Below are 21,686 nucleotides of genomic sequence, written 5' to 3'. Positions count from 1 at the left end.
TCCTAAGTTTTCCGCAACGTGCGTGTGGGGTTCAACATTTTTTCCGTATATTTTTCCCGTTTGACTGGCCCGTCGTAGCACATCTATTTTTCTCCGTTTAACAAGTTTGACCAACGTGCGGGTCCTGGATTGAATTAGTTATTTTTCTGTGTTTTACGTTTTGGTTTAATTTCTCTGCAAGAACGTTCGTGATTTAAAGATTTTACGTCTGCTTTTCGTTCGGCGTTATTTTTTTCGTTCTTATTTAATTTGTTTTTACGAGCTTTTTAGGTGTTGATGGTTGCTGATAGTGGTATAGCATTGGTACTACTTGACACAACATTATAAGCTCATATATCATGTATATTTATCAATAGTCCAATACAATGTCAAACCCTGCACATATTGAGCGGGGCCTAAAATCATAAAATCCTAAACTGGACAATTAGTATCAAACCCAATAAATATTGGGTTAGGTCTAAAATATTAAAAATCATATACATACAAGACTTTGTATCAAACATTAAACCCTAAAATCATAATGCTTACGGAAGAATTGGTGGAAGAAGGGATTCGATTTGAAGACAAAGATGAAGATCTAATTAGTAAGTTACCAGACTGCATACTTGTTGAAATAGTTTCTCGTTTACCCACTACAAAAGAAGCCATTAGAACAGGCACTCTCTCCAAACGATGGGAACATCTTTGGACTTCTGTTTCTAATCTCGTTTTTCTAGATCATAATGAAAACAAATTTGTATTCGATTTCTTTTCTTTCGTCGACAAAACCCTAACTCAGCGTCCCAGACTGAAGCTTTACACATTCAAACTACATACCTACTACAATAGTCGTCTGTATGGATCTCATATCCAAAACTGGATTCGTTATGCTGTTACTTGTAACGTTGAACACCTTATTTTGAGGTTATGGAATCGGGGATATAGAAACGAGTTTCCGCTAGATCAGTTTGTTTTCATCAATTCTTGTTTTACTCATGTTACATTGTCATGTTGTGCATTTAATCCAACTGGGGCGATTAGTTGGAAAAACCTTAGGAAGTTCTGTATTGCTTATGGGAAGTTTGATGAAGATTTTTTTGAAAATGTATCATCTGGCAGTCCTATGTTGGAAACTCTGGAGTTGAAGTATTGCTATGGTTACACGCGCTTAAATATCACTTCAAAGAGTGTTAAGAACTTGGTGTTTGAAGGATACGCGCATGCTTGTTATTGTGATATTATCGAATTCAATGCTCCCAATATTTTGACGCTGATAGTGCAAGATGTTCTAGTGTTGAGGAAGTTTTTGTTGCTAAATGTGTCTTCTTTAGTTGAAGCTCACCTAGATTATACGATTCCTTCCTGGGAATATGAGACCACCCCTGAAGAAGCTGAAGAAGAGATGCTTAAAGGATTTATACTCAACCTTAGACATGTCAAGCACCTCAAAGTTGGGATTTCCTGTTCTAAGGTATGGTTACTTTTCTTTTGGCAATGTGTGTCTTTGTAAAATTAAAAAAAAAAAAAAAACCCTTAAAAATATCTACTATTCTTGGGATATCCTGTTCTAAGGTATGGTTCCCCTTGTGGAAGCTCTAAGGATACCCCCAACTATTCAACTACTTATATTAAGGCTAACCAACTATTTAAACTATTTTTTATAAGTGGACTGGGGGTGGTACAAATTACATCACTCACAATATGCAATCAAGTTCCGCCATGTCATCAACCATTATTTCGTCACTCACAACCTTTTTTAGTGGCGGCAGTCATCACTCACAACACCCAACAATAAACCCCCACACCCCCTCACATCCATTTATCACTCACACCCCCATCACTCGTTGATTTTATCACGCCAACATTCCATCACTCGTTGAAAATCTTGGTGGTGGTGGGAATTTGTAGAACTCCACGCGTGATAGAAGGTGCATCACGCACCACCCCGCCTCCTCTAAGCCACCCTAGTATTGATCAAGTTTTGTTTGTACCAACCAGCAAAATAAAAGGGTGGGATGATGAATATAATGTTAAAATCTGTTCTCATTTTCCTATTTTTTGTTTGTAGGTTCTTGATCGTTTGAAAGCTAAAGGTTTCCTTTCTCCATTGAACTTGAAGGACCCTAGTGATACTTCACCTCTATAATTTGAAAATGGTTCCACAGGTAATGATGTTAGTTGGTTACTGGTACTTTAGATTCACTTTAAATTACACTTTGTTGGCCAAATCATATATTAACAGACTTTGAAGTGATTTATAGAATAACTGATTTCAGACCTTTTTCTGTTCTTTTCATTTTGGTTATCACATTTTACTTCCATTATATTACCGTTTCGTAGTTTTAAACAAGTAACAACCATAGATTCTTCTAGTTGCCACTGGATTCTTGTTGAACGCAATTAAATCATTTAATGGTTTAAAACGTTGTAGAAGTTTAAATTTCCAATCATATTTCAGAAATAACTCAAGAAGCTGGTTCAAATTTCACACATGCTTTTGTCTAATAAGAAAAGTTTAACTTGTTTAGGGTCTCTCTCAAAGGACCTGGTGGATTGTCATGTTTAGAAAAAAAGGCATATCTTGGTATGCTGAGAACAGATTACAGAACATTACATGTAGGGCTGTTCATGAGCCGAGCCGAACCGAGCGAGCGTCTGCTTGTACTCTGCCCGAATTGAAACCAAGCGGCTCGGCTCGGCTCTGTTCGAATTTAAAGAAACGAACAAAAAATGTTGCTTGAACTCGCTTGGTTTACAACCGAGCAGCTCGATTTTGCTCGTTTTCGCTCAGTTACGATATTAAATTAAATTTTAATACAAATACTTTAAATTTAGAAGTCACCATTGCTTCATTCAAAATTATTTAATGATGCTCGTTATCGCTCAATTGTCATTCACTCAAGATAATGTAAACATGAAATTTTTTCATTCAAAACTAAAGACTAAAGAGTGAAGCGGCTTAATTTGAGTTGAGTCATTGAACGTGTGAAGTCAAAACAACTTAGGTTTAGTGTTGTGAATGGATAATTCACAACTAAACAGTAATTCAAACAGGAACAGAATCTGGTAGGTTTATATTGATTTGCGAACGAATACAATTAATGACAGAATAAGTTCGATGCCCTCTCTCCATTCATTACTTTTTATTTATAATTACATTGTGTATCTCTATTTTAGGATAGAGATCAATTACAAATCATTACAATTATACGAAATATACACTTGCTATTATACCCCGGCAGTCGAAGCAGGAGGAGACCGGATGCTGAGACTGGATCTAAAATCTTCGAAGAGTATACGAGGCAGCCCCATAGTAAAGATGTCTGCAATCTGGTAACGAGAGGGAACATGAAGAATCCGGACCTGACCGCGCTGCACTTGCTCACGCACGAAATGAATATCCAACTCAGGGGGTGTTTGGGATTGCGTTTTCAACCTGATTATTTGATTATTGTGTTTTGAAATCGCAAAAAATCTATTTTGAGTGTTTGGTAAAAAAATAATAAAAAGTGATTTTTTACGTTTTGTAAAGTTCAAAACGTGATAATCCATAAGTAGGTCACCCCTTGCTGCAGGAAAACGTGATAATCCAAAAACTGATTTTTTACGTTTTCACTTATTTATTTTTTTAAAATATATACTTGCCAAACACTCAAATAGTTGATTATCTGATTATTGTGATATCAAACAACATAATCAAATCCAAACAATGTTGATTATCTGATTATTGTGATATCAAACAACATAATCAAATCCAAACACCATCTTTCTGCAGCACGTTTTGTTACAACTAATTATCTGATTCTGATTATTCAAAACGCATAATCTATTTTCAAATCTCAACCCCAAACACCCCCTCAATATGTTTGGTGCGTTGATGTTGAACTGGATTCCTTGATAAGTAAATGGCGCTGACGTTGTCACAATAGACGAGCATGGCTCGAGATAACGGCTCAGATAGCTCGAGAAGCAGGTTACGAATCCAGCAGATTTTAGCAACAAGATTGGCAACTGCTCGATATTCGGCTTCTGCACTAGATCTAGATACGGTACTTTGGCGCTTGGAAGACCAGGAGATCAGATTATCAGAATAGTATATGCAGTAGCCGCTAGTAGACCGTCTCGTATCGGGGCAACCTTCCCAGTCAGCATCTGTGTAGGCAGTCAGAGAAGGAGAAGAAAAACGGCCCAATGTGATACCAAACGAAGACGTGCCTTTAATATATCGAATGATCCGCTTCAAGACATTCCAATGAGATTACATAGGGGAGTGCATGTGCATGCACACCTGCTGAACATCATATGTGATGTCCGGTCGAGTGAAGGTGAGATATTGCAGTGCCCCAGCTAGGCTTCGGTATAGAGTGGGGTCATGAAATAAATCACCGGAAGCATCGAGCTTAGCATTTGTATCAACTGGCGTCGCGACTAGGTTGCATGATTGCATGCCCGCACGAGTAATGATTTCAGTGGCATATGATTGTTGTGAGAGGAACAAACTCGATATCGTGCGAGTAACCGAAATACCAAGGAAGTAACTGAGAGGACCGAGGTCTTTCATGGAAAATTCACTAGCAAGTTTAGCCATATGTTGATGTCGGAGAGTCGCAGATGAGGTGACAAGAAGGATGTCATCGACATATAAAAGTAGAAAAGCCAGATTATGCCCCTGATGAAGAGTGACCAGAGATGCATCACATTTGTTGTGGTGAAAACCCAATGTAAGAACGTAATCAGTAAACCTTTGGTACCAAGCCCATGGTGCATGTTTCAATCCGTAGAGCGACTTTTTCAGTGAGCAAACATAGTCTAGATAGTCTTTGTCGCGAAAACCCATCGGTTGATACATATAAACCGTATCGTTAAGGTTACCGTGCAAGAAGGCGTTAGTGACGTCTAGTTGATGAACGTCCCAACCCTTTGATAAGGCAATATATAACACTGTCCGGATCGTTGCCGATTTCACAACCGGGATGAAAGTCTCACCACAATCCACACCAACCTGTTGTAATCTGCCGTCACACACAAGACAGGCTTTATACCACTCGAGAGTACCATCGGACTTGAATTTGTGTTTGAACAGCCACATGCTTCTGCTAACATTCATATGTGACTGTGTTGGGACCAAATCCCATGTCCTGTTTCTAATTAATGCATGATATTCAGTTGACATTGCAGAGTATCATTCCGGAATAGATAAGGCATCGACTGGGGTTTTAGGTATGGGCACGAGGGGAGTGGAAGTGTGTAAGGAGAAGGGTTGTTTGGGTTTGTTGATGCCACTCATGGAACGAGTGTGCATGGTTCGGGTTGACGGTGGGGGCGGACACGGGTTGGTTGGTTGCAAGTTTGGGTTGGGTTGTGGGTCGGGCTGGGGTATATATGAGCCCATGGTAGTGTTGGGCTGGATCGTGCTTGGTGGTATAATAAGAGAGGTGGGGTTGTGCGACATAGGCTGTGGGGACGGGTTGTTGGGCTGGTTAGTGGGCCGGGCCTGGGTAGTGAGCGGCGATTGGACAGTGGAAGGTGGGAGGGGATATATGGCTGAGGATGGTGAGGAATTGGGTAGCACGATGTTGGGGTTGGGCGATGACACGACATGAGGCCAAAGGTGAGGTGGGAACGGGTCAGTAAGGAAGTTGTAGGATGGAGTCGGTGAGATGGATTGGGCGAACGAGAAGGTGGTTTCATCAAAGGCCACATGCCGAGAGATGAATACTTGGTGTGTGTTAAGGTTAAGGCACCGATAACCTCTGTGGTTGGGGGGTAGCCGAGGAAAACACAAGGATGTGACCGATGGTCCAGCTTGTGTATGGTGGTGGATGGAGTGAGTGGGTAGCATAAGCATCCAAAGACGTGTAGGTGTGCATAGGAGGGTGTGGAAAGGTAGAGAAGTTCAGTTGGTGTTCTATTTTTGGTGAGTTTATTTGGAAGAATGTTTAATAAGTCTGTTGCGGTTTCAAGGGCGTGGTGCCAAAAATAAGTGGGAAGGGAAGCATGGGCTAGAAGTGTGCGCATCATGTTATTTATGGTATGTATTTTGCGCTCGGCCTTCCCGTTTTGGGAAGAGTAAAGAATACCGTTAGTGTTGATAAAACTTTGAAAGACGGAGTTGATGTACTCTTTCCCATTGTCACATTGGAAAGTTTTAATGACCCGTTCAAATTGAGTTTTAATATTTTTTGCAAATTGGGTAAATGTAGGGAAGACATGTGATTTATGAGAAATTGGGAAGGTCCATAAAAAATTAGTTATGTCGTCAAGGAACAATATATAATATTTATGGCCTGCTGAACTAACAATAGGTGACGTCCACACGTCACTATGTATAATATCAAATGGCTGGGTAGTATAAGAAGTAGACGCATAAAACGGTAAACGAATACTTTTTCCATAAACACAAGACTGGCATACATTATTCTCAAAATTATTAAAATCAATGGAACAAGAAGTTTTTAATGAATGTAAAGACGGGCGCCCTGGGTGACCAAGACGGTGACGCCAGAGTTGTGAGGAAATAGCAGCAAAAGCGGTAGGTGAGGAGGAGCTGGGTCCCAAAAGCAAAGAATAGAGATCACCGCGGCTGTTGCATCGCAGGAGTGGGGTCCTGGTCTTGTAATCCTTCACAAGAAAACCAAACGGGTCAAATTCTACAGACATAGAATTATCTGTAGTAAATCTACGTACGGAGATTAGGTTTTTAAGTAATTTGGGTGAGTAAAGAACAATTTTTAGGATAAAAGGTGGATAGGGTTTGGGTAGGTATTTGGTGCCTGTACCTATAACCAGAATGGTATCTCCATTGCCAACAATAATATTTTTAGACATGCAAGAATTAGAAAAGGAATGATAATCACCTTGTTCATTAGACATGTTCGTTGTAGCACCAGTGTCCATGTAAGGTATCGGGTTATGCTGTTGCAGAGACATAGTGTACATGGCCTGTTCTATATCCGTTGGAGTGTAAGCTGCATGGAGCCCGTGTGTGGGCCTCGGCCCAAGTAACCCCTGTGAGCCCGAAGGATGAGGCTGCTGTTTAGTATTGGAAGTGGGGTAGGGGCAGGGTGGCAGCGACCAGGAGGAGAAGTGTGGCGGCTGTTACAGTTGGTACCCGGACCAGGGAGTCATCCAGGGAGCATAGGGCGGCTGCCAGTAGGTGTTGGTAGGTGGGAAGCGTGATCGGCCAGACGAACTGCGACCGCGGCCACGTCCCCGAGACCTGCCATGTCCCCGCGAATCGGAGCGGTAAGTGTTCGGAGGTGAGTCGGTGTGGGTTGGTGTGCGGCTGGTGGTGGTGTTTAGGGCCATGGCAGTTTTAGACGCAAGGAGCGCCTGTTCGGCTTTGCGGGTTTCAACTTCGATGAGCCTGGAGCGCGAGGTATAGAAAGAGGGTAGAGGGTCTTGTTGTTGAAGGATAGTAGCAATCCCTTCATAAGATTCATTAAGCCCAGCGATGAGTTGCAACACAAGACGTTCATCATCAACCGGGGCATTGACATTGGCTAGTTGATCGGCCAGGACTTTGAGTTCTTGGCAATAGGCAGAGACGGAGGGAAAAGCATCCAGACGAGTGTTGGAAAATTTCTGCATGAGGTGGATAGCTCTGGCGCTTTTATTATCCTGGAAGAGGTTTTCAATGGCAGTCCAGGCTTCATGTGCGGTTGATGTTTTATTGATTATTGTGTGGAGAAGATCATTAGAAATCGTGCTATAGATCCATTGTAAGACAATGGCATCAAGCCGTTCCCAATCAGCAGTGGGTTTGGGTGGGTCAGAGGAGGATGTTTCGGTTGTAGAAGGTTTCGGCGGAGAGAGGTGATCATGGACAAGGAAGGCTTTACATTGTATTTTGGAGAGGGTGGCCCAGGAGTTGTATTGTGGGGATTCGATCTCCAGGGTTATGGGAATTGTTGATGCATATTTTGTCTATCGCCTTCGTCAATCCGAGTCGTAGTGAAAAGCCGGAAGAAATCAAGCGTATTATGTCATATTTAGTTAGAAATGGCAAGGTGGCAAACTTGTAATTAGTGTGAACTTTCATTTAGTTGCCTTGACCATATAAATAGGAGTTATGTCATGATTTTAGATAGAGACTTTTGGAAGAGTTTTAGAGAGATAGTTGGAGAAGACTTGGAGAAGACTTTCTAGAGAGAGAAAGTAGAGAGAGAAAGTTGTAGATACGTGATTCTTGTATCGATCTTGTCAAATTCAGCAATGGAATCACATTATTAGTACGTTATCGTGTGTTCGGTCACGTTCGTTCACGGATTCCGCACGTGAAACGTTCGTTACGCAATCGAACGGTGCCAAAACCGGTCCTACAAGTGGTATCAGAGCTAGGAGCTCGATTGCTTGATCAAACACGTTGTTTTCGTACTGATTTCAGCAGATTTGAGCCGATTCAGATCTGATTTCACCTATTTCTTCACCTTCTACTCGTTCTTTACTGAAATACGTCAAATTGAACAGGTAAATACGGTCCGTTTCGTCTGATTTTTGGATATGTTGTGCGTTTAGACCCGATCTACAACCCTACCAAGTTTCAGCTCGAAATTCCGAGCCGTTTAGGAGTAATCGCGATTTTTCTGTCCGAATTTGCGTAAAATTTCAGCTTGGAACCGCCTTTGTGAACATCTGGAACCGCTCGTAATTTCAGCTTGGAACCGCCTTTGTGAACATCTGGAACCGCTCGTAATTTCAGCTTGGAACCGCTCATAAGTACGTGTTGGTTCGCTCGAAATTAGTAGGTTGGAACCGCTTTTAAGAAAAACTCAGGGTCGCTCATAATTACTTGAACACCGTGAACCGCTTTTGTGGACTAATATGGATCGCTGTTAAGTCAAACGTTGAATCGTTCTTTTGTCATCTTCTACATCGAAACAGTTTAGGCCAATCAAGGTTTAACACCGCCTCACTAAAGCATACCATACAATCATTATAAACCAACCCACGTGGTCTGTCAATGAAATTTGATAGATAAATTGTTGGCCGCCCACTACAGTGTTATTTGTGCACCGTCAATCAGAAACCCAAACATCCTATTGCCGCCCATACAGCCCAATCCAAGCCCACCACAAAACATTTTCACAGTATATTTCCGCCACTTTAAATCAAACCCAATCCCATTTAAAACATTTGTGCCGCCCATTTAAAAGTCGGCCCACTAGTTTCAAAAACCAATCATCAAAGCCCAAAGGCCGGCCCATCTGTCATTACTTGAACCGCCCTTTTGCACGTGAAGTATCTTGCCGCCCCATTTGCTAAAAACAACCTAATCAAATTCTTTACATCCGCCCAAAATCCAATTAAATTTAAACACGTGTCGGGTTTGCTTTTGCGAAAAATGGCAATGGTGTTTGATGAACAAGAAAACATTATGTTAGAGGATTTTAACAATTGGTATATGCGAACGATGGATACCGGTTATAGAAATGTGAGTACGGACACTTGGACTAAAAGCTTTGAACTATTCATATGTCAAAAGGAGGAGACGTTGAAGGAAATACAAAACCGGTTTAAAATCTTAACGGAAAATATGTGGAATAGGGGTATTAAGTTGTCAAATGAGGAATATCTTTCAAAATTGACAACTGCATTACCTGCTAAATGGGATGAGTTTATAGTTGAGCTAAAACAGAAAGATTACTTTCCCAAGCTTTCTCCACATCAGTTCTTTAATGAAATTAGATCAGAGTGGTATAAGGAAGAAAAGAAAAAGAGGGAATTTTTGTCTGAGATGGAAAAGAATTTACATAGATTGGAGCTGGATGAACTCATTGAAGTTGATCGAAGAGTTTGTGGTTTTCTTGCAACAAAGAGTATTCTGAAATATGATATCAAAAGGAAATGTTATATTGATGATAATATGAATCCTTTTGACTTTGTTAAACTCTTTCGTGCAGGAATCGACAAGATGGAAACAAAGGATACGCCAAAGATTGAAGAATCTGTAGAGTTTGGATCTTCAAGCTCAGCATCAGCATGTTCAAAATGTGACAACTTGAAGACTGATAATGACAAACTTGTCAAAGATACGGAAAGTTTGGCATTGGAGATCAAGAAGTTGAAAGATATGAAGCAAGCTGATGATAAACAGATTCTTATGGTTCAGGAAAATTGCAAAAACCTGAAAGCTGAAAATGACAATCTGTTTAGTAATTTGAACAGTTTGACATTTGAAAACAAAAAATTGAAAGAAAAGGAAAAGGTTTTTGAAGAGAAAATTAAGAATTTTGAAATTGAAAAAGCGAAAGGTGAAAAAGAATTTCAAAATCAACTGAAAATTCTTGAAGATGGGAGAAATGTTTTTAGCCAAAACAACATTGAAAAGCAAAAACTGATCAATTCACATCTTCAGAAAATTATAAATTTGGAGAAAGAATGTGAAGGTGCTAAAAAGAAAATCAAAGAGCTTGAAAAAGAGTTTGGAAGCAAAAAGAAATCGTCAGAAGATGAGGATTTCTGGATTAAGCTTGAAAACAAAAATCTGAAAGCAAATGAATCAAAATTTCAGGAACAGATAAAAGTTCTGATGAATGAAAAATCTGTTCTTGAAAATTTGAAGAATGAAAATGAAAAATCAATCAAGTCTCATCTTGAAAGAATATCTCAGTTTGAAAAAGAAGCTGAGAATTCCAGAAACAAGATTGATGAACTAGAGAAGAAATTGATAGGTTTTGTGACTTCATCAGACAATTTGAGGTTTCCCTGTCCAAAACCAATCAATTATGTTCCAATAAGTGACAATGTCACAAACTTTGACACTGTCAAAGTTGAAGATTGTGATGAGACACCTGATGATGAAAATGTTAAAAAAGAAAAACAAAAATTGTTTTTAAATTTGAAAGAAAAATTTCAGAAAACTGTTTTGCAATCGACCGAAAAAGGTGAATGTTCTAAACAAAAGCCTTTGAAGAAGAAAGTGGAACAGAAACAAAAAGATAATAAAAGTTCATCAGATCGATCATCCAATCAAAATAAAAAATTACAAAAAGTAAAAAATGAAAACTCAAAAACTGTTGGTAATAAGTGGTGCAGGTCGGACCACAGTGCTCAAAAGCCAAATCCAGCAAACTTGAGGAAGGAATATCACCAAGCCAGACAATGCTATGATTTGAGCGTTTGGTGTGAAGGTGGTATACGGTACGATAACAGAGTGTGTTACCGATGCGGTTATCAAGGACACATTGCTGTTAACTGCCGGAATTGGAGTTATGAGACCAGAAGATGCTACGATTGTCAGATCAAAAGGTCATATTGCCAGAGATTGCCCAAGGAAATCAAATGAAAGATGGAGGGTTGTATCTCAGAAAGTGGCAAGAAATCCAGTCAAAGTCAAACCCAAAGAACTGAAAGTTCAAGAACCAAAAGTTCAAAAACCAAAAGTTCAAGAACAGAAAGTTCAAGAGACGAAAGTGAAGCTTTCGCAGGGACAGAAAGACAGACTGAGGAAAAAGAGGAAAAAGGCGAGAGGTCATGATGTTGGAAACTGTGGTAGCAGGGTGAGGGGTGGGGGAGGTGGTCGATGGCATGATGGAAGAGGTCATGGCTGATGTAGTCATCGGCACAGGTGAGGGAGGAGAAGAGCAACTGATCGAACAAGTTTAGAAAGAAGAAAGGGGGCGGCGTTGTAGGTTTAGAGGAAGAGAGGTCTCTGGTCTCTTGATACCATGATAGAATAGGTTCGATGCCCTCTCTCCATTCATTACTTTGTATTTATAATTACATTGTGTATCTCTATTTTAGGATAGAGATCAATTACAAATCATTACAATTATACGAAATATACACTTGCTATTAACTAATAAATAAAAGTAGTACAGGATAGTAGCAGAGAAGGAGAGATGGAAACCAGAAATTATAGAGTAGATGGAGAGAAGAAGCTAAACAACATTCACAATATTCATTCATAATCCATACGCTTAGGCTGTAAGTGAACCGAACGAACACGAACATACGTTCAATTAACTTTAACCGAACATGAACACGGACACATAATCAAACACATTTTTTTGTTCGTGTTCGTTCATTAAGAAATTGGGCATGTTCGTGTTCGTTTATATTGGTTCGTTTAAAGCCTAAACGAATAGTTCACAAACACAAACCAACATAAATAAAAAAAATTAAGTGTGCATATTTGAATAAACATAAACAAAAATAAATTAACATGATTGAACAAACAAGTCTAATATATTACAGTTTATTCGAAAACACATCTAAATTAGGGTTTATAGATATACTAATTAGTTATATTTATATAAGTAGTTAGAAAACCTAAGATTTATATAAATATAACTATTTATGTATTTACTAAAAAATAAACGAACGTAAACAAACATAAACAAGCGAACGTTCACGAATATAAATGAACGCACATAAATGAACGAACATAAGATGCGTTCATGTCGTTAATTAAACGGACAATTTTGTTTTGTTCGTGTTCGTTCATTTATTAAATAAATGAACTTCCCGGCGAACAAGTTCATGAACAGTTCATGAACGTTCTGTTTGTTTACAGGCCTACGTACGCTCTCTCCCTCTGTTCTTTATATCCTGTTACGAACCCCCCTTTAACGTGTACTAGGCTACCTGATTGGGTCAGATGGTTTAGATCAATAGGTTCATAACATTTATTGACTTAGATTTGGAGTTGGGGTATAGATAATTTGGGCTTAATACACTTACAGTTACAAAATTCAATATAGTGATAATTATAAAATAACTATATATTTGTGCATTTATATATAATAAAATAAATATATTCAAGCCGAACCGAGCCGAGCGAACCTATGCTTGTGCTTGGCTTGTTTACAAACCGAACCGAGCCGATCGGCTCGTTTACAATCGAGCGAAAAATTGAGTGAACATTTTTCGAGCACTTTTCCCAGCCCTAATTACATGTGATAATGTTACCAGTTAACGAATGGGCCAATTGAGTTTGTTTTTAATGAGAGAGCCACAAGCTCGAGTGAGGCAAGAAGCCTTGCCTTAATTGATACACGTGTAATTCGACAATGTTTGAGATTTGAACATGAAACTTTAAGATTGAAACACATAAGTTGAACTCTTTGGTATTGCTTGTTCTTTGATGTAATACTTGTTTTTCTTCTCGTACAAGATATATAGTTAAATTATATTTGATATGTTCATTATTATGCGTGTGTAACGTTAAATTGTGTAGTGCTTCCGGGCACAAGAGCGAGTTGATGCTACTACCAGCTGTGGCGGCAAGTATGGTGAATCTAATGGTTGATTATATCTGGTCAATCTTACGTTTGAACCTATAGAGCTTTAACTTAATTGTCATATATAGGTTTAGTTTTTTTTTAACGATAAATTTGGATACTAACGGACCACTGGAGTATATCATCATTCCACTAACAGAACCACCCGATCATATCCATCTCCACTAGGCAATAATGCATATACACCAATTCAGAAGGAAACCCAATAAATATGGAAAACCCCCTTGTGGGAGTTGAACCCAGACTCAGACTCAGAATAATGCTTAGCCATTCGAACTCGGTATAATGCTTAACCATTAAGAGGAAAATGTCTAAACCATTCAGACATCTGCTCGCGAAATAAACAGCTGAACCATTAAGTGTTGAACCAGTAAAAAGAGTAAATTGCCATTTTAGTCCCTGAGTTTTTGTCCAAATTTGCCATTTTAGTCCAAATACTTTTTTTTTGCCTCTTGGTCCCTGACTTTCCCTTTTGTTGCCATTTTGATACATACACTAACTCTATTCAAAAACTTCATCTTTAACCAAGGGTATTTTGGGGATTTTCATTTTAAATGTTTTCAATTGTCATTTTGATCCAATTCAAAAAAATCAAAAAAATTCCAAAAAATTCTAAAAAATCATAAAAATTCTAAAAAATTCTAAAAAATCCGTTTCGGCGCGAACCGTTTCGAACCCGAACCGTTTCGAGCTGAACCGTTTCGACGCGAACCGTTTCGACCCGTACTGTTTCGACCCGAACCGTTTCGACCCGTACCGTTTCGACCCGAACCGTTTCGAGCTGAACCGTTTCGACCCGTATCGTTTCGATCTGTACCGTTTCGACTCGAACCGTTTCGACGCGAACCGTTTCGACCCGTACCGTTTCGAGCTGAACCGTTTCGACGCGAACCGTTTCGAGCTGAACCGTTTCGAGCGGAACCGTTTCGAGCCGAACCGTTTAGAGCCGAACCGTTTCGAGCTGAACCGTTTCGACGCGAATCGTTTCGAGCTGAACCGTTTCGACCCGTACCGTTTCGACCCGAACCGTTTCGAGCTGAATCGTTTCGACGCGAACCGTGCCTCGAAACGGTACGGGTCGAAACGGTTCAGCTCGAAACGGTACGGGTCGAAACGGTTCGGTTCGAAACGGTACGGGTCGAAATGGTTCGCGTCGAAACGGTTCAGCTCGAAACGGTTCGGTTCGAAACGGTTCAGCTAGAAACGGTTCGGTTCGAAACGGTTCAGCTAGAAACGGTTCGGTTCGAAACGGTTCAGCTAGAAACGGTTCGGCTTGAAACGGTGCAGCTCGAAACGGTTCGCGTCGAAACGGTTCGCGTCGAAACGGTTCAGCTCGAAACGGTACGGGTCGAAACGGTTCGGGTCGAAACGGTACGGGTCGAAACGGTTCGCGTCGAAACGGCTCGGGTCGAAACGGTTCGGGTCGAAACGGTACGGGTCGAAATGGTTCGCGTCGAAACGGTTCAGCTCGAAACGGTTCGGGTTCAAAACGGTTCGCGCCGAAACGGATTTTTTGTATTTTTTTTGAATTTTTATTATTTTTTGGAATTTTTTTTATTTTTTGGAATTGGATCAAAATGGCAATTGAAAACATTTAAAATGAAAATCCCCAAAATACCCTGGTTAAAGATGGAGTTAGTGTATGTGATCAAAATGACAACAAAAGGGAAAAGTCAGGGACCCAGAGGCCAAAAAAAACTATTTGGACTAAAATGACAAATTTTGACAAAACTTAAGGACTAAAATGGCAATTTACTCCGGTAAAAATTACATTCTCTCTCCAACAAAGGTAAGTTCCATTATAAATCCAGTATTTACACCAACGTAAAGAAAATTTACACTACTAGAAAATACACTCCTTTTGACACGCAAACAATGACACGCGATATTTTATGACATTCAAAAGCGTATGTCAAGAAAAAAATGTCATGGTTTACGAAATTTAATAAATCTATGACATTCTTTTTTGTGTGTCATGTTTTTAGTGTCATAAAAAAAACAAGATTTATCTTGACACACAAACAATGACACACGCTCATTTTATGACATTCGAAAGTGCCTGTCAAGAATAAAAATGTTATGGTTTTACAAAATTCAATATATTTATGACACTTTTTTGTGTGTCATCCTTTTAGCGTCATAAAAAACAAGATCTATCTTAACACACGCGAATAATGACAAACGCTTATTTTATCACATTTAAATGCGTGTCAAGAAAACAATAACAATGTCATGGTTGTACAAAATTAATCTATTAATCTATTATTAAAAATACAACCTTGTGAATCGTATTTTAGGTACATTCAGACTTCCACGTACAAGAGAAAGAAACTGTAAACGTGATGGGAGAACGGTAAGAATGAAAGAAAGATCCAAAAGAGAGAGAAGGAGATATCCGGAGCCAGCGAGACACTACAAGAAAAGTGATCAATAGGGACTAAATTGTCAGGGACTAAAATATCAGGGGTGATTTTGGAGGCTGCAGCAACAGATTTCCAGGGCTGGTTTTGGTTCTTGTTTTCTTCAGGTACAAACAGATAACTTCATTTTTTTTCGTTACAAGACATATACAAGGATCTGTATATGTTACTCACATGTTTGGTCAAACACGAAACCGTATCAAAATTACAGAACATATACACACAGGGGCGGATTTAGAGGCTATTTACGGGTCCCAGGAACCCAGTCGATTTGGAAAAAAGCGCTTTTTTGTAGTGTAAACCTTGTATGATTTGGAAAAAAAAACGTTTTTTTGTAGTGTAAACCTTGTATGATTTGGAAAAAGGAATCCAGTGAAAAAACTGGCTAGATCCGCCACTGTATACACAGTCATATATTACTCACATGTCGTATTTCTAATATGTTTGTACATTTTGGGGTCCAACAGGGATCTGTATACATTATTCTAGCTACAATTGCTTCCTGCAACTTTGTAGGACTTACCATCACCAAAAAGCCTTGTTTCTTATATGTTGTGGTTGCTTTTGCACTATCCCTTGGAGCATATTTGGGCATTCAGAAAGAAATTCAATATTAAAGTAAAGATTTGGCTGTCAACAATATTTTTTTTATAATTTTGGTACGGTTTTTGTGTTTGAAATGTCCATATGCATATGCTCTAAGATAACGCAGGTGGGTGATTGATGTCGAAAAGAAGAAGATGATGATAGGGGGTAGGGTGAGGGTGGTGTAGGTTGTGGGGTCCACTAGAAATTTGACTTATTAATTAGATTTTTATTTATTAAATGCCCGGATAGTCCCTATGGTTTGCCATTTTTAAAGAAATAGTATTTTTGTCATTTCACACCATCTTAACCGAGAAAATTAACTGAGGTTAGGCACAGGGACTATCCAGGAACGGATATTGAAAAGTTGGGGACTATAACTGTAATTTTAGAAAGTTAGGGTCTAAAAGTGAAAAAGGGCAAACCACAAGGACTATCCGGGCATTTAACTCATTCTAATCTATAACAAATATTTAGGCTTAATATGGTCCATTACCACATTTATGATCTATTCTTACTAGAGATGTAAACGAGTTCGACATTTATGATCTATTCTTATTAGAGATGTAAACAAGTTGGGCTACTAGAGATCACTAAACCAAAAAGCTCGAAAGAGCTTGCGAGCTCGAGCCCGAGCCCAAATTATTATTTTATCTAATTTTATTTAATGTATCAATATATGTTTATATAATAATAATAATAATAATAATAATAATAATAATAATAATAATAATAATAATAATATTTAATCATGATAAATTAGTAAAATTATTAAGAAATTATAATTATAACTAACATAAATTAATTAACAAATAGCAAATGAGCCGAGCCCGATCCGAGCTCTCACATGTTAAACACACTCAAGTATGGTCGAGCTCAGACTCAGCTCTATTCGTTTACACCCCTAGTTGTTACCTACTATGATTTAGTATAGCTCAGGTCTGGTTGAGCTTGGGCTCAGCTCGATTAGTTTGCACCCCTAACCTTTACCTGCTATGATCTATTAAGACATATATGATACATTATTGCCCATTATAATCCATTAAGACATATATGATACATTATTGCCCATTATAATATAGTGTGACTCTCTTTAAGCCGATTTAACCCTTTAATATCTAATATGACTTTTTAAGGCCCATTTTGGTACATATAGCTCAGGTCTGGTTGAGCTTGGGCTCAGCTCGATTAGTTTGCACCCCTAACCTTTACCTGCTATGATCTATTAAGACATATATGATACATTATTGCCCATTATAATCCATTAAGACATATATGATACATTATTGCCCATTATAATATAGTGTGACTCTCTTTAAGCCGATTTAACCCTTTAATATCTAATATGACTTTTTAAGGCCCATTTTGGTACATAAAAAGCACGATTTGTATAACTCATTCTAACTTATTAAAACCTAATACATTTAATTACAACCCATTTTTATCCATGACTTAGGCTGGCATGGTGTGGTTTAGCTAGTATAGGATAGTTAAAGCTTTACAACACTACCACGTAGGAAGCGGAGCTTTAACTAACCCATCATTTAACTAATGTGATTGAACTAAATGTTAAAAAAAAGAAAAGAAATACGATTGGTTGAATAAAAGGCGGTCCCCACATTTTTAATGGATAACGCCGGTTAATGGCATGACAAACTCATGCTTGACGCCCCCTCTTTAAGAGTACCGTGGTTTGATGTTAAATGCATCAAAGTGCTAAGGTGAAAGGAGGCGCGAGGCCACACATGCCATTAACATTATTTATAAATAATAATACAAACATTTAGTTTTATTAAACGATAAAAAAGAAATATGTATTAAAACTTTTTGTACTAACTGATATATAAATCTTAATTTTAAATCTTCACACTTATTTATACTTATAGTAATAGATAGAAAAAATATATAGAAGATATGTTTTTGATTATTTTTATAATTCATTTATATTACTATTTTTGCTTTAGTTTTTTTTCTTTCTAAAATTCAGTTTCCACTTTCCATCTAAACCCCCCTCTCTGCACTAAAAATATGAACTTTCCCTCCTCAAAATTTTAGAGATTCCCCCCATACCCCGTCCCAAATCCAATCTGTATGCTCATTTCTCTCTCAATCTCGATCAAACTCCAACAGGATTCGCACCACCATTCAACAGCCCCCAATCCTCGTTCAACATTCTTGTCATTATCGTTTGGCAGCCTTTATGATGTCAAGTTAAAGAGGACTTCTTGTTCTGAATTGCCCATCAAATTTGTATATGGAAAAATAGTTTCGTGAATATACTCGTTTGTTTATGGTTTTTGTTTGGTGCCCTAATCTTATAGTTTTCATTTCAGATTATGAATTACTGCTAAGGGACACCATCTGTTTGATTAAATGCCTTGTGAGTTCTTGCCTCCCATTTAGAGTTACTTTACACTCGTTTTTTCTTTTGAATGACTTGATGATATTAACACACTTAGATTTCAGAAATAGTTAAAAATCCATCAATCTGGCAACATGTTAGAGGTTTTTGTTATGTTTTTCGTTTTATTTTTGGGTAGAGATGATAGTTATCAAGATTGAAAATGAATAGGCCAGTTCGACACTAATAGTCTTTAATGTGTTATCATTTTTGAGCAAAGAACCCCATGAGCAACTAGTTTTGTCATTAGTAATATGGATTTTGTGCTCGGAGTGGGAGGTTACGATCTTGACATGTGATGATGGTTATATGTGGATTTTTTTTAAAATATATATGTAAACACATACTCTTAATTCTTATACATGGCCTCACACGAATACACACCATATTATATGTTTCTTATATAGTCTTTTACTCTTTTAAGGGTGTCCGGGGCGCTTTGCGGGGAGGGGTGCGGGGTGTCAAGTCCCCGAGCGGGAACACCGCCGCCATCAAATCGGGGAGGCTAAGCGGTGTGTACTCACCGATTGAGAGAGAGGAGAGAGAGAGGGGGTGATTGGTTGTTAATGTGGGTCCACCCTTTTCCACCAATCATATTTTTTTCTTCTTCTTATGCCAACGTTTGAGTGCAAAATGGGGACTTAAGAGGGGAGTTGACGTGGCGCGTGCTGATTGGGTGTGTAAAAGAGAGAGAGGAGTGCCCCTCTCACCCTAAGCCTCCTTGAGATGGTTCTCACTCTGAAAGTCACACCCACAAGCATGGACATGGTAAGGCTAACTAGACACTCATATTATGAATAAACTAATTGATATATCTATGGGACTTTATCAATGAACTTATTTTAGCGTAATGTTTATCACAACAGGTAAGGAGTGGTCCCGAAATGGGTAAATGTAATTCTCTTACGCTCTTTGTGAAATTTTTTTGGGATATGCATTTATTACTGTAACTTTTTACTTTCTTTGTGGTGTTTTGAAGTTCATTTTTAAACATGACAGGTCTCAAAAATCAGTAATGACAGTTTTTTAATCCAATTATCCAAGTAGTTATATTCTTTCTTTTGTTCTTTCTTTTTTACTATTCAAAACACAACATACTCTTACTAAAATTAGTTTTTTTTTTTGCCGAATCTTAATCTAGCTATCATTGATTGTCTATAAGATGAGTGGTTTCGATGCTGGTTATGGCCTATGGGAGTTTCATTATGTTATGAATGGTGAGTTTTTATATCTTAACTGCTCTGGTTGAATGTGTGGGACATTAAAAAGCCTACGAGATTGGGTATTGTGTTACTGAATCAACCGAACCGAACCAATTATACATGTAGCTATTTGAAATATGTGATATTCTTTATACATAGTTATTTATCCTTTTAGTCTCATAAATATGTGGTGTTCTTCATGTTCATAATTTCATATTTAGTAAGAGTTAAGTTGGTTGTTTTTAGGTTTCTTGATAATTCTTCTATTTCAAAAAGTAGTTGTTTTGTATCATGTTGATGTAATTGTTCTGTAGTTGGACAACATAAGTTAGCAAATTAGTGATCATATATAAACATGCATTTAGATATGGAAAAGTTTAAGTGTAGGTTTAGACAGGAATTATCGCAACATGCATGCTTCATTTAGATTGTATATTTGGTAACAAGTTGAGGGATAATCTAAAAGCCTCCAAGTTAGTGATAAAAGAGTTGGAATATACTTTGAGATAATTTTTATTTTTTATAGGGCAATGGCCATGTATGCTTTATGGAGTGGTGCAAACATAAGGGTTAAACTCATTTGGATTAACGATAGAGTAAGAAGCACTTAATCCCTTATTTAAATTGTGGTTGTAATGATGTTGTAAATATTGAAACCCTTTAGTTTAAACTTAAATCGCAATGGTTTCACATTTCTTGATATTTTTAATTGTGTAATGCCCACATCAACCAGGAGGAGGTACTGAATGCGGCTACTATGTGATGAAGTTCATGCAAGAGATAACTTACGAAGGAGTTGAAATACTTGACAATGATAATGTAAGTTTAGGCATATTTTAGTCTGTATATGTATATTAGAGAAATATGTACTTATATATCCAAACAATTGCTTAAATTCATATATTTGGATTAAATTCTGATTTTTAAGATTTATTTTATTTAATTGTTGTCTCAGGTTGGGAAAGGAGTAGAAGAATACTCGGCTGCGGATATGGATGGCATTCGTGAAGATTGGTCGACTTATGCGGTTAACTCTATTTTTAAATTATAAATCGTATTTTAGGTGTTGACGATGTATTGACAAACAATTCTTTTTTTGTTAACGTTAAAATATTTGTAATATACTTGACAGATGATTATGTAATGGATTGTTTTGGTATATATATATGTGTATTTGTTATATGAATAAGATTTATTGTTTTTGTTATTATACATGTATCCAGGGCAAATTAGTAATTTTATAAAAAAAATTATACAATTAAAAGCATGACACGCATCAATGAATGTCATACGTATGTGTCATAAATGCTTGTCATGAACGTGTCATTAAAAAGTATCATAAAATGAGTGTCATGAATGTGTGTCATTAAAAGGTGTCATAAAATGGGTGTCATGAATGTATGTCATGAATGCGTGTCATTAAATGTGGGTCATTAAATGTGTGTCATGAATGCGTGTCATTAAATGTGTGTCATAAAAACATGACACACAAATGCATGTCATGTTAATTTTAAGTCTCCTCAATCAACGACTCGCATTTGCGTGTCATAAAGACCCTTTCATGACATGCAATGCATGTCAAGAAATGTGTTTTTTCTAGTAGTGTTATGTCATGTTTTTCTACAGAAAAATACATTACGTATGTAAAAACATAATATCTTTAAATCCTTGGTATAGATCTTCATCGTCTCCGTCCAGAGAAAATGCTCAACGCCGCCGTGCAACCTAAATAACCCACGTAAACCAGCCAAAAACCTTATGTATACCTAAATAACAAGTCTACATATTTTAGAACACATATAAGACTGCATTACATATGGGCACATCTTTATGCATCAAATATATATTTGTTGCA

The 21,686-nt window shown here is 37.9% G+C and overlaps 2 protein-coding genes across 2 annotated transcripts; one reads left to right on the top strand and one right to left on the bottom strand.

Annotated features, from left to right (window-relative positions):
- The first annotated feature begins 520 nt into the window (after window positions 1-520).
- Window positions 521-2,125, top strand: LOC110924166 (F-box/LRR-repeat protein 25). The gene is made up of 2 exons (XM_022168202.1): window positions 521-1,450; window positions 2,048-2,125. The coding sequence occupies exons 1-2, from the start codon at window positions 521-523 to the stop codon at window positions 2,123-2,125; spliced, it is 1,008 nt and encodes a 335-aa protein (XP_022023894.1).
- A 4,952-nt stretch (window positions 2,126-7,077) lies between these two features.
- Window positions 7,078-7,569, bottom strand: LOC110924165. The gene has a single exon (XM_022168201.1). It carries the CDS (start codon window positions 7,567-7,569, stop codon window positions 7,078-7,080), a length of 492 nt encoding a protein of 163 aa, XP_022023893.1.
- Window positions 7,570-21,686: the final 14,117 nt, after the last annotated feature.

This window comes from Helianthus annuus, chromosome 4 (genome assembly GCF_002127325.2).
Source record: "Helianthus annuus cultivar XRQ/B chromosome 4, HanXRQr2.0-SUNRISE, whole genome shotgun sequence".
Taxonomy (NCBI): Eukaryota; Viridiplantae; Streptophyta; class Magnoliopsida; order Asterales; family Asteraceae; genus Helianthus; species Helianthus annuus.
Note: the sequence above shows the minus strand (reverse complement) of the source record. Positions and strands in the feature narration are given on the sequence as shown.